This window comes from Aspergillus lentulus (assembly GCF_001445615.1).
Source record: "Aspergillus lentulus DNA, contig: Alt04, strain: IFM 54703, whole genome shotgun sequence".
Classification (NCBI taxonomy): Eukaryota; Fungi; Ascomycota; class Eurotiomycetes; order Eurotiales; family Aspergillaceae; genus Aspergillus; species Aspergillus lentulus.
This window is the reverse complement of record NW_028322122.1, coordinates 1,584,205-1,596,862: the sequence shown is the minus strand read 5'-3', so window position 1 is coordinate 1,596,862 and position 12,658 is coordinate 1,584,205. Positions and strand designations below refer to the sequence as shown.

Below are 12,658 nucleotides of genomic sequence, written 5' to 3'. Positions count from 1 at the left end.
GTCAACATCCTCGCTAACTTGACCGATAATCATAATATTCTCTCCTTACTGTTGTCTCCAGGTGTTGGAGTAGCCGGCTCGTTGGAGAACTTTGTCGACCGACGTCGTGCTGTTGATCAAGTCATCTCTTTCAAAATCCCCTGTTATCACCTCATTTGCTTCCGTCACCCCCGACTTCTCCGTCAAGCGGAATCAACCCACAACTCATCTCCATTTTTAATTCATTTTCTACTCAATAATATCCCGCTCTCTCTACGATCTCTTTTTTCTCCTGCAAGAAAATCCCCGACTCCAACTGAGTTTGGACCCTTTGGTTCTACTCCTCTCCGCGCTTCCGCCTTACCGCCCTGGGATAAGAAGAAAAAAAAGAAAAGCAGAAGGAAGGCCCGGTGCCTTTTGCGAAGATAGCCCCACTCTAGCTACTTCGACTGCGAAATCTTTCCCCCTCTCATCGCTTGTGGCCCTTTGCAGTCTCTTGCGGTATTTGTAGATGAAAGTGATCCACCCTGTCTGTTGTCTACATGACGCCGGGTTCTCCAGATGAAGCTCTTCACTTTCGAGGCAAAACTCTGACTCCAGAGAGCCCTCGTCCGCTACACGTCGCGGAACCGACCAAGATCCCTGTGCTGCAGAACCAAATGGACCCAGTGTTCAATGATACGTCGACTTATTTTGGCACGCCCTTGTCAACCCTTGAAAATGGTTCCCAGATGCACCATCACAATGGACACTATGCAGATTCGGGGAACGTGACGAGGTATCAGGCGCTGGACCATCATCACTATCAACAATACCATCAACCACCACCGTCGGCACAAACACAAGGTAGCTTTCACACTGGTTCTTTGCAGGCGGATGATCCATCAGTGGACAAGAAAAATGAGACTTCACTTTCTGCGGGGACAGCAACTGCTAAGCCTTCCCTTCCATCAGATCAGTCTGCAGTAGCAGACGAGGATTCCTCTACTGCGCCGGCCATAGCAACGAACTCATCTCTAACTGTTCTTCCTTCCTCAGATTCTGCTGCCCCTTTAGCTCACCCTAACCCCGATGTCCCTCCCTCTGCCTCCTCTCAGGCTGCCCAGATCCTGCCCGTCGCGAACGAGGTAAATCACGCCGTCGCCAGCTGGACCGCGCAGTCGGCACCGCATGATCGCTTAGATTCCCAAGCCAAACCCGAAGATAATACTGGTGAGGGTGGTGTGGACTTCCAAACCCTCCTCGATAATCTTCCTCCTCCCTCTACTGCCGCTCCATCTCCCCCCCTGCCCTCGGAGACTGCCCCTTCGTCTGCGGACGACGTCTCTGAAACTCCTCAAGGCCTTCCCCCTCGCCCCCCGCCCCAGGAGAAGCCATCTATCCATCCTAATTACCATCCCACCGATGATATCCGTTCGTATCATCAACTCCACCCTCACCCTGCCAGCACATCCACTACCTACCCTTCCCAGCAAAGTAATTATCAATCCAACTTAGGGCTTCCTTCCTTGGCTGCTTCTGGCGCTCCCGGAACCGCCTCGGGCGCCAGCTCTTTGCCTCCTCCACCTGGTCCCAGCTTCCAGCAACCGGCCCCCTCTACCGCAGAATCGTCTCAGGACCCCCCTGCAACAGCAGCTTCTCCGAATGGTCGTGTCGAGAAGCCGGTCGGTCGTGTCGTCAAACCCGGAGACGAAGATGTTCCGTGGGGTCCAGACGTACAGAAAAAATATGACCAATTCCTGCATGATGAGAGAGTGTACGTAACGGAGGGACTTTGGGATCGCTTCCCAGCGGGGTCCCGGTTGTTCGTGGGTCAGTATTCTGTCACTTCTACTTAAACCTTTGGTGTCTGACCCTTATCTAATCCTTGCCGGCAATCCAGGTAATTTACCGACGGAGAGGGTCACAAAACGAGATCTGTTTCATATCTTTCACCAATATGGCAAACTGGCCCAGATATCGATCAAGCAAGCGTACGGTTTCATCCAATTCGTCGACGCCTCCGCCTGCAAGCATGCGCTCGATTGTGAACAAGGAGCTGTGATAAGGGGTAGGAAAATCCGTAAGTTGGCACTGCAGTCCCCGCTAATATTTGAACCTGGATTGACTCTGCCTTATGCAGACCTGGAGATTTCAAAACCGCAGAGGAATACTCGGGCAGGACCACCGCCACCTGAGCCATCTCGTGGTCCTCCACCCCTACGGTCCAGGTCCCCGGAATACAGCAGAGGCGGTCCTCCCAGCAGCCGTAATCCGAGGGCTTCGGGAGATCGCTATGATCGACCTTACGAGTCAGGTAGAGTCCCGTTTAGTGACTTTAGAGATGAGCCGAGTCACCGCAGACGCGACGATTATCGACCCCCTCCACGATCCCCATCTCCACGTCCGTTGCGAGGAAGAGATGGGTACAGATCTCGGGATAGAACTCCTGAACGGTACGATCGACGTGAGAGACGCCGTTCTCGGTCACCATATACGAGAGATAGACGGTATCGGACTCCTAGCCCCAGGGGCCGCAACGCATACGACAGTGATTCGGACTTGCCAGTTCCAAGGAGAGCCCCGAGAGATGCCCCGGAAGTGCAGATTTTGGTTCTTGAAGAAGTTGACCGGTAGGTTATATTGTGTAGCTGACGCCTTTGTCGATGGTGCAAATCTGATGTTTCTTTTCAGTAACTTCATCTTCCACGTGGAGAATGCCTTCCGCAATCGAGGTCTTCGGGTCGATGTCCTGGTGTTAGGTCCTCGCATACCACTGAACGCGGCAGTTCAGCGGCAGATTAAAGAAGGGGTTCTTGCTGTTGTGAGACTGTCTCGTCCGAACCAATTCTCAAGGAAGATACCTTTGCAGGTCTTTGATCGCAGTGGTGGGTCAGACAATGTTCGCTTCAATGGTCAGTAACCTTGTTGCCAGTCATCTCCGTGCACGCCACGTCTTATACTTATGTATTTTGTACAGAATATCCAGAAGTCGAGCCCAACATTGCCGCCGAGATCGTCTTTCATGCCCAAGCCATGCAGCGCGGTGCTACTTCACTTCCTTTCCCACCCAACCTAGCGTTCGCCATGCCGACACTTCCCACAGCGCCCATTCCTCAGGCACCATTGCCGGCGGTTCCTACTTCTTCCAATGTCGCGAATATGATTTCATCTCTTGATGGGCCTACCCTTCAGTCTCTTTTGAGTGCACTGCAGCAGCGACAGCAACAACCCGTTCCCGCTGCACAGCCCTTTACTGCTACCAACATGCCCCATACCACTGCAGATCTCGCAAGCCTTTTGAGCGGAGCAACGCGGCCACCTATTCCTACGAACCCTCAACAACACCTGCCTCCGCAGTACTCGGTCCCAGTCACCAATGCTCCGGTGGTTCCGGATCCCAATCTGATCTCATTGCTTGCCAAGGGCCTGGGTGGACAACAGCAACCACAGCAGCAGAACTTGGCGACTATGAATCCTCACGTTCAAAACATTATGAATCAGTTAAGCAAGTGGAAACAATGATCGACGATGATTCTTTTAACATGTACATCCCCCACCTCTCTCTCTTTTCTCTTCGTTTGCTTCTGTTTTGAGGTTTCGGAATACCATGGAGCTTGGCGTTTCGTTCATGAATATCCTTTGAATTGATTAGTCATGGGTTGAAATGGCCATTGTTCACGGTTTTTATTACTGGTTGTTGGCTTTGATGCTACTTTTCTGCTTTGTTTAAGACATTGCGACAGGAGTGCAGGGTTATCCTTTCGAGGCAGTCAAAGGTTAGATATGGCAGAAAATGACTTCTGCGTCTGGGTTGTCATGACATCTTTATGGATTACCACTTACCCTCTAATCTCACTGCGTTGAGCGAATCCACCGCTATAGTAGAGCAATAGGACGATCTTGCCTTCGGATGCTGCACAATGAGATGACTGGGTAGACACGAATATTGTACAAGATCTCATTCAACAGTCGTTATGAGAGGCGATATAATGTGATATAGTACATTCATAATAAGTAATCTCCTCTTCTCTTTTCTTTTTCCTTCTTCATCTCAGCGATAGCACACGCCTCACCTCGGCGTCCACCCTTGTGCCTTGAGATCCGCAACCTTGGCCGCATCTTCCTTCTTGATGCGCTCGATCGTCTTGTCCCGGTTGTATTCCATTACCCGCTTCTCCTTGAAGTATTTGACCTATGCAGGAACAAGAATTAGAAACCTGTCTCTCGAACTACTCAAGGCTGGGAGGAAATTTGTACCCAAGCTTTCGCGCACGACCCCTCAAACTGTGCCAGTTCCTTTCCGCATTGGCGCCGCGCTTCCTTATCTTCCTTGATCGAGTCGATGATGTTATTTTTGTCCAGACAGGAGAAGAATAGGTCCCGGCCTTCCCAGCACTTTTCGCGGGAGCTCCGGTCTGGGGCTATACGGCCGCCGTCGGAGGCTTTGGGGGAGTCGCCGGAGGACCAAGGGAGCCAGCCCATTTTGATCAAGGTATATTAAATAAGATTGAAATGGTAATATGAGTACAGCGGAAGAAGAGTGAGAAGTAGAATCGTCGCAGATGTGATCTGTAGACAGGAATTGGGTGTCTTCAATTCCACTGATGATTCCGCATTGGCGGCTCCGCGTGGCTTGTCGGCTGTGGCGCTAACATGCCATTTGCTGGGACAGCTTCAAGCCATCTTCCGACTTTCATCATCAATTGACTCGACTCGACCACGGGGATACAGCAGCCCAAAGAAGCTAACGTCGACTGCTGCCTACGAAATATATAAGTGATCCTGAATCTGCTCGATATCTACGCTTGCACTCGCAAAAGTCCGTTTCCAGACTGTCCAGCCCGCTCGCTCGTTCTCCTCAAACAATATTCGAATCATCACCAGGGTCGATACATTATCGATAGTTCATGCCCCCGCGCCGACGGGCTCCTGCGGGGTCCCGAACAGACCTTCCACCGCTGAAGATTGTTCGAAAGATCATCCTCCTGCAAACTGCCTACTATGTCTCCGCTACAGCCTTGATTCTGTTTACAACTTTGGTCTACGGGACGGGGTTCTCGCTCGATTTGGTTTTCAGCTGGGATGCCTTAAGGGGGGACACAACGATAGGGTGGATGCTGGGATTAGTATGGATGTTGAACAGTTTACTTGGGTATTGTCTTCGCCTTCTCACCCCTGCAGGAGCTCGGTTCGCTGACCGGATTTGACTGACAGCGTGATATTCCTACTCCTCCTCGTGTCCCGCTCAAAGCTCATCCCTGACTTCGCCTTGACAATCCACTTTCTCCATCTCATCGCGACGTCGTTCTACACCCGCTCAATACCCCGCAACTTGCTCTGGTGGGGTCTTCAATGCGCCAGCGCAGCTCTGATGACTTTCCTGGGTATCTGGGCCTGCCAGTGGCGGGAACTCAGGCCTATCACGTTCGGGATAGCAGGCGGTAGGGGCACAGCGCAATCGTCTTCTAGTACTTCCCAACCACAGACTGACGATGTTGAAAACGAACCGTTCTTACCATCACGCGGACGCGGCCGAGGGCGGAATCAGGGTGAGGGGAGCGGCGAGTACGAACTGACGGATATGAAAGGTGAGCAGGCTGTATAATGCTGTTGTGGGCTTGGACGACACTTTCGCCTTCAATTCTTCATTTTAATATTAATTTTTGATCCGGATACGGCGCTACGTTGCATCGTTACCATCATCATTGGGTATACCCTAGCTGGTTGGATTTGTATAGATGGCGTTGAAGTGGACGGTGCATTCCTGTGCAATTCTTGTGGATGAGGACATATTGCAGGAGACGATAGCCCATCATGATATGTGCAGGCACATTTTGGTTACATTCTAATAAGATTGACACTCTGGCCCATCTTAACGGGATTTGCACTCGGCCGGAGGGCGAGGCAGTAGTGCAATGAACAGCATTACCAAATCAGTTGTGTCTCGATTTCTCCACGAATCCTTCGGTCGGATAATAGTCGGCTGGAGATACGTATATCTTTGTTGCGACGAATCATGAAGCTCTGCGCCTTCTACGCGACAAGCGATCAGGCAACCTAAGTCAAGCGGGGGTACGGAGTTGACCCGCGAAGTCCGATTCAAGTGATGATAAACTTTGTATAGATAAAGGATTGATGATATAGAGGTAGAGTTGTCTCAGCTAGCAAGGTATATGAGGTGTACCTTATCTTAGTTATTTTCGAGTTTAATGCTACATAGTCGTACTCGCTACTGAAACCCAATTTCTTGTCTACTCTTATACGTATCATCCAAAATGTCAACCAGAACAATTACTGAAGCCGCGAAGCAGACGCTCGTCGTCACCCCAGAAAATAAAATCACTCCTGCTGCTGCAGATGAAAAGTTCCAGGCCATCGCGCGCGGCAATCGCGAAGGCACGCTCAAGCTCCAAGGCATCCCAACCTTCTCCGACCCCTACGAGCAGCGCAAATGGATGAAAGAGCATATGGCGGCTGCGTTTCGCTTCTTCGGAAAGCAGGGCTACGGAGAGGGAGTGTCTGGTCATATCTCGATGAGAGGTGAGGGAAGTTTATAGACAGATATGAGTCTGCATAGTGACGTCTCTGCAGACCCCGTCCTCAAGGACCATTTCTGGATGAACCCGTTCGCGAAGCATTTCTCGACCATTAAGGCTTCGGACCTGGTTCTGGTCGATAGCGAGGGCTACGTGACGGAGGGAGGGGCACAGCTTCCCATCAATGAGGCGGGGTTCATGATTCATTCTGAGATTCACAAGGCCCGTCCAGATGTGGTGGCTGCGGCGCATACGCATTCGATTCATGGAAAGACGTGGAGTGCATTTGGGCGGCCCGTTGAAATGCTCACTCAGGGTATGTATTATACCTATACCAGTGAAGGGTGTGGTTGGAGAACGCTGACTCTTCCGGTAGACGCCTGTAACTTCTACGGAAAGCTGAGCGTATATGATGATCATGGTGGGATTGCACTAGCCCAGGAAGAGGGCGAGCAGATTGCAAAGGCTCTAGGCGAGAAAAACATCGCCTGTATTCTGCAGAACCACGGGTATGGGAATCTTCTTGTGGCGCACCGCACTTGTGCAAAAGCTGATCGTCTCCTAGTCTACTGACAGTCGGTCACACCGTCGATGAAACTGCGTTCCTGTTCTTCAGCTTGGATAATGCTTGTCGTTCGCAGTTGATGGCTGATGCCACGGCTGCGAATGGAGTCCCTAAGAAGATTATCAACCATGAAGTGGCGCAGTATACTGCCAACGCCGTTCAGAACCCGGTAGGTTCTCCGTGTTGATTCTCAGAGTGCAAACTGACATGCCGCAGCATAATTTTTATACCGAGTTTCAGCCCGAGTTTGAGTTGATTGTGGAGGAGAGCAATGGCCGCGTTCTTCAGTAATAGAGAATTGGCCCAAATCCTGTAATGGTCATTTAGTCATCAACGTAGCATTCATACCATAGTTTCAGGGCCTTGTTATTAAAGTTCCCTTGATTCGAAAATCGAAAATCGTCAACTGAGAGGGAGGAGTTGTCACCTGAATGCCTTCACATAGCCTTGGGAAAAGAAAAGGTATGACTAATAAACTCACGTGACTGACACATGGCTTCCACCAACGGCATCAAAGAGTGATCAACAACTTCAATTCTAGATGCAATAAATGATACTCAAGACTTTTGTCACTATTCTAGCATTCAGCAAGATCTGTGATGGTTCCTCTAAATCAGATCACTTTGACTTTCTGTGGCGTCATCAATTGAACAAGAACCTTTAGCAATTGTCCATCCACCTCCTATCCGTCATTTCATCTTGTTTTCTTGTGATACCCATTCTTCCAGATAGAGTAATTCGACTGCATATATTGTGGACAAGATGGCGGACAGCGAACCCTCATACATAGACTACGAGGCCTTTTTGGACCCCGACTTCTCACCGGCATCATTTGCCAATTCCTTGGTCCTGGCAACCAACAATGCCACAGACACACCATTGGACCTTTCCACACCACTGTCACGGGTGCTATTTGACCTCCAAGAGATTGATACTCACATCCACAATTTAACGAGCAAGTCAGCTATTCCTCTGCTTACGCACACGCGGGATCAAACTGCTGCTGCTGAGCGGATTCTCAAGGAGACAGAGGAGCAGATATCCTCTGTGACCAAAGGCTATGAGCGCCTGGAGCAAGAAGTTTTACGAAAATGGGAAGCCGCAGACGAAGCCAGGGTGGCTGCAGAAAAGTCGCTGGCAACCGTGCGATTAGCGAGAGCGGTCGCCCGTTGTCTGGCTCTCGGCAGGCAGTTGGAGGGTCAGCTTTCTGAAGTGGCTGGTCGGGGCGGCCCAGCGGTGACTGCAGGCGCACAAGATCGCTCCTCTGCCAGCCCTGGCAGAGAGGACTACCGAGCGCTGGAGCGAGCCGCCTCTACCATCGTGAGTTTGCGACGGATGTTCTCCGCTACCGCCGTGGGAGAGGAAGGCTACGGATTGGAACGTGTCAAGATCATCCGGACTTTGAGAGGTGAGCTGGTGATTCCGGCTGAGAATATGGTCAAGGCGCGCGCGCAACAGACTATCAATCGCTTCTCCATGTCGTCCATCGCGGCGGGCTCGCATTCTCAAACCGGATACCGTCAAGCCCGTGACGCGCGAGTCCGGCTGATTTCTGCCGTTACCGTCTTGTACATTCTATCTCCAGTCCCGAAGACATTGACATCGCCAGCCAGTTTTCAGCCGGAGCTTCTGCTTTCCGCTTTGCAAGGCTACATGCACACGGCCATCGTGGCGTCCGTCAACGCTCTTTCCCGATCACTATCCATGCTTCCGAGTCTCGAGCGGACGCTGTCTGAGCTGTCGGGACGATGTCAGGATATCTTTGCACTAGAGGCGATCCTCAGCGGCCTTCGTCCGCCAGCGCACCCACTTTTACCCGCTTCGGCTCCTAGCACTGGCGACAGCAATGGTACAGAGGTTCGAGCGCAAGAAGTGGCCTCCAAGAACAACCTTCTCCAGCCGCTGCTGAACGTTTTGGATACAACATCTCTCCCTTCGTACTTTTGGCGATCGTTAGCTTCATCGTTGGCTCCGCGGGTTCAGGAGATCGTCAGTCGCGGCGGTGTTTCAGCACGGACGCTCCGGTCAAATAGGGATAAACTCAGGAAGGATATCAGGGAATGCGTCCTGCGGGGTTCACAGCTCCCAGCCTCGACATTGGTGACAGACAAGCGGACAGGAACTGAAGCTGGGAACTGGGAGAGAGAAGCAGCGGTGATGGTTGGGTCTGTTGTGGGTGCTTTGGAGAGGTAGACACGATCTACAGGAATGACAGCAAGCCATTGATATCATCCTTGCACACTCATCCTTGCCATTGCTATTGCGCTCCGCGGCTGTGTAATGAGCGGCACCGAACTCCCCCAACTAGTGCGTGCTCAGGAACACTCACATTCGTCCAACCATTCGAGGCTCTTGGTCACTCAGAGTTGGATACGCTTAAAGTACAAGGGGCAGCGACTACGCCATTTATCAGAGAGCAAATCGATGGTGAATGCTAGTACTAGCCCCTGTACCATCTGGCCCTAACAGATCTAAGTTCTCAATCCCGCCAGTAGTCGTTGTCGCTCCATCAACACTACTGCAAATGAAAGGAAATTCTCGAGTCGAGGCTATAAAACTATGAAGGCTCAAGCAATCTAGCCTGGGGAACGCTATCTTAGCGTTGTCTTCATATATCTAAGCCTAACCACCACGGCCACATCCCGTTTTCCTCATACGCACTATTAACAACCGGCTCGTGAACACCTCACCTCAGACTGCTGCCTTCGTCAGCTCGAGATAACGTTAACAACATCACAAAATTATGCGCCACCTCCGTTCCCCTACGAACAAGCACTTACTAGCAAAAACGCCGACAGCAAATGGCACGACAGAAATCGACTTCTGAATGAGATACGCAGGACATTGAGTAGGGTGGTGGGGCTTACATCTGAGACGGGGGATGGCTGGTACAGCTTATGCGAGTTCTTCGCAGGGTGTTGCTGCTGGGCTGGGAGTGGCTGTTGAGGGAACTGTATGGCCCATATTACTGGAGCTAGTCATGGTGTTGTAGACTCGCGTCTTGCGCTTGAGGAATGCTGATTGTGTGGTGCTTAGTCCCAGCACGAGACCTTCATCGTCACCAGTTCTGTAGTCCCGTCGGGGAAATCCAACTCAACTCTGGAGATCCGTATCAGAGCCAGATCTAAGCACCGAAGCTATATGTACTCAGACAACAGAGTTCCCTCAATGTAAAGGGTACCATATTAACTTTACATTCAGCAGTCTACGGGAGTTTACTGAGCACTGATAAACCTTCCACATGCCATTTACTTGCCCACTGGCTAGATAATGACCGCAAGTAAAAGATGGGGTGCATTGGATATACTCCTGAGTACTCTGTATGGGATGCGGCTATTTTCGGTCTCATGTCCTGCTCTTGCGTCTTGCATCTTGAGGCTGCACTGCTGATTTGTGATGCGCTGTATCAATGCACGAACGTGCGTCGTACTGGGGAGATGGAGGTGAGCCGGTATGTTTGACTTTGAATGTATATTTGATATCTCGGATAAACAGGTGTAGTATATATATGGAGACGACGGCTCCGGAATATACTCCGTAAGTTCCACGAGGATTCGATGTTGCAAAGATTGATATAGCAGGGACAGGATCCGTGATCTATACATTCTATTAATAGGATAATGTGCATATTTGACCTCAGATAGAGAGGTACTCAGTCCGGAAAAGGACCAGAAGTGATATTGCCGGAGGGGTAAGATGCAGATAGTGGCTTTCTACCTGCAGGACTAGGGTGTTTGAGATATCCATGTTAATTTAATCGATATTACTGACTACTTCTAGCCATGTACCTTGGAGTAACAAGGTTTAAGCATGGTACCTGTTGGTAGGTACTCTCCCCAATGTCCATATCTACAGCTATCGAACGATACCCCGCTTTCCAAGTATTACAGTGTTACCCCGTACAAGCATGATATACCTATGAAGCCTGAACTGCTTGGAGATTAATACTCCATTTATTATTCGCGGTCACGACCGTTCTTATCAGTATCAGAGCCAATGATATTACGCTGGTTTGGATGCGCCGTGAAAAATCCAGGAATCAGGATGAGGGGTAAGACCAGAAACCCCCCCCACCTTCCTGGCAAAGGCACAAACCAACCAGCTGAGCTCATATCATCACTGATAGTCCCAGAGGCCATTTCGCCTTTCCTCCGTCCACACCGTTCGGTGAACAGGCAAAAAGCATGCACGTAAGCAGGGGCATGGACAGCGGTCAACAAGGCATAGTTGGCCAGTGCCACGTCGATCTACCCCTCAGGATCCGGAGACGCCGCCACCTTCTTGCGCAGTGCATGCTAGATGGTCAACGGACTTCAGTGTCAGCCTGTCAGGATGCAGGAGCGATTTCCGAGCGAGTTATGGAGGCGAGGTAAGGTACAGATACTTTTACGATCGGATCCTTCGTCAGGCCAATTGGAAGGACGTCTCGGAATTTGCAGACGGAACTAATGCACAGTTTGCGTTGAAACTGGAGATTTGTGCATTTAGCATTGCGTACATCATCTAGAAGTGTTACGAACAAGTAATGGACACTTAGAAAGTGCTGTTATCAAAAGTGCTTCCTGTGATCCTGTTTTATCGCTCTGACGGATCAAGCACATCATCAACTCTCCAAGTGGCGTTAAGACTTGGAAGTCTCATCGTCTTATTCTCGCCTCCCTCAGGTTGAAATCGTCAAAACATACGCACCTTGTGGTCTAGCACACGGTGTTCCAAGCAATGCATCCCCTCATGGAGGCCAGAAGACGCCAATAATAAGCCCCGGTCAGACTGACTTTCCTGGTTATCCGGCATGCCGTTTGCAGACCGTTGATGCTCCGACTTTTTGACATTGACCTCGATTATAACCTAGACAATAGGTCATTTCGCCCCTATTCTCTCGAATTATCTGGAAATTCTTTGTCTGGATCTTGACTGCTCAGCTCCACGGTCTCAAGGCAGTTCTTTCCAGCCCGGCCTTCGACCAAATGGATGCACAGGAACAAGCTTTCCACAATGGTCCGTGTCCCCGCAAAGAGGACAATGTGAGGAAAGTAGTATGGTACGGCAGTCGAGCAGATAAGTCATTCGAAGTCTGAGGTGTTCAGGTGATCTGCATTCGCACATTCGAATGTGCTTTCCATGTCTGCTTTGGGCTCAACGGGATAAGTCAGAGCATCCTGCAGAGACGCTGCATGGCCAGCGTTAGCTTCAAGATGGCAATCGGAGAATTATTCCCAGTGTGCTACTTTGCTTATTCGGCTGAAGAACCAGTGTGAAACCTCTCGTTGTCGTGTGCTTTGCGTGCTCGTCAAAATGCATATGCAGTCGTAAGGTACTCAGTATTGTTCCACCGACTGTTTGGAAATCCGCTTTACGACATATCTAGGCTTTCTCCTTGCATCGCTAATCAATAACAATGAGACAGGTCACAAATTCGCTAAAACCAGTCACTTTCTTCCTTCTTACAGACAACAGTGGCTGCAGGTCTGGGATATATACCACTCTTTTAGAATGTCGCACAGACTGTGCTGTACTGTGTACACATGGGTGGAAGTAAGGGGTCCCCGTATCACAATTCACACATTGCATACCTCACTCATACTTTTGCCTATGA

At 50.5% G+C, this 12,658-nt stretch overlaps 5 protein-coding genes across 5 annotated transcripts; 4 read left to right on the top strand and 1 right to left on the bottom strand.

Moving 5' to 3' along the window:
- Positions 1-521: 521 nt before the first annotated feature.
- ALT_1803 (putative RNA-binding protein (Nab3)) lies at positions 522-3,483 on the top strand (the record flags this gene model as incomplete). The annotated part of the gene is made up of 6 exons (XM_089599215.1): positions 522-1,791; positions 1,862-2,019; positions 2,102-2,468; positions 2,528-2,591; positions 2,653-2,873; positions 2,939-3,483. The coding sequence occupies 6 exons, from the start codon at positions 522-524 to the stop codon at positions 3,481-3,483; spliced, it is 2,625 nt and encodes an 874-aa protein (XP_089456361.1).
- A 547-nt stretch (positions 3,484-4,030) lies between these two features.
- ALT_1802 (cytochrome c oxidase subunit 6B family protein) lies at positions 4,031-4,443 on the bottom strand (the record flags this gene model as incomplete). Its single annotated transcript, XM_033559256.1, has 2 exons — positions 4,031-4,153; positions 4,219-4,443. 2 exons carry the CDS (start codon positions 4,441-4,443, stop codon positions 4,031-4,033), a joined length of 348 nt encoding a protein of 115 aa, XP_033415147.1.
- A 425-nt stretch (positions 4,444-4,868) lies between these two features.
- Positions 4,869-5,566, top strand: ALT_1801 (protein SYS1; the record flags this gene model as incomplete). Its single annotated transcript, XM_033559255.1, has 2 exons — positions 4,869-5,113; positions 5,176-5,566. 2 exons carry the CDS (start codon positions 4,869-4,871, stop codon positions 5,564-5,566), a joined length of 636 nt encoding a protein of 211 aa, XP_033415146.1.
- Positions 5,567-6,236: 670 nt separating this feature from the next.
- Positions 6,237-7,353, top strand: ALT_1800 (class II aldolase/adducin domain protein; the record flags this gene model as incomplete). Its single annotated transcript, XM_033559254.1, has 5 exons — positions 6,237-6,501; positions 6,553-6,813; positions 6,874-7,006; positions 7,063-7,231; positions 7,279-7,353. 5 exons carry the CDS (start codon positions 6,237-6,239, stop codon positions 7,351-7,353), a joined length of 903 nt encoding a protein of 300 aa, XP_033415145.1.
- A 471-nt stretch (positions 7,354-7,824) lies between these two features.
- Positions 7,825-9,255, top strand: ALT_1799 (putative Golgi transport complex component Cog5; the record flags this gene model as incomplete). The annotated part of the gene is made up of 1 exon (XM_033559253.2): positions 7,825-9,255. One exon carries the CDS (start codon positions 7,825-7,827, stop codon positions 9,253-9,255), a length of 1,431 nt encoding a protein of 476 aa, XP_033415144.2.
- Positions 9,256-12,658: the final 3,403 nt, after the last annotated feature.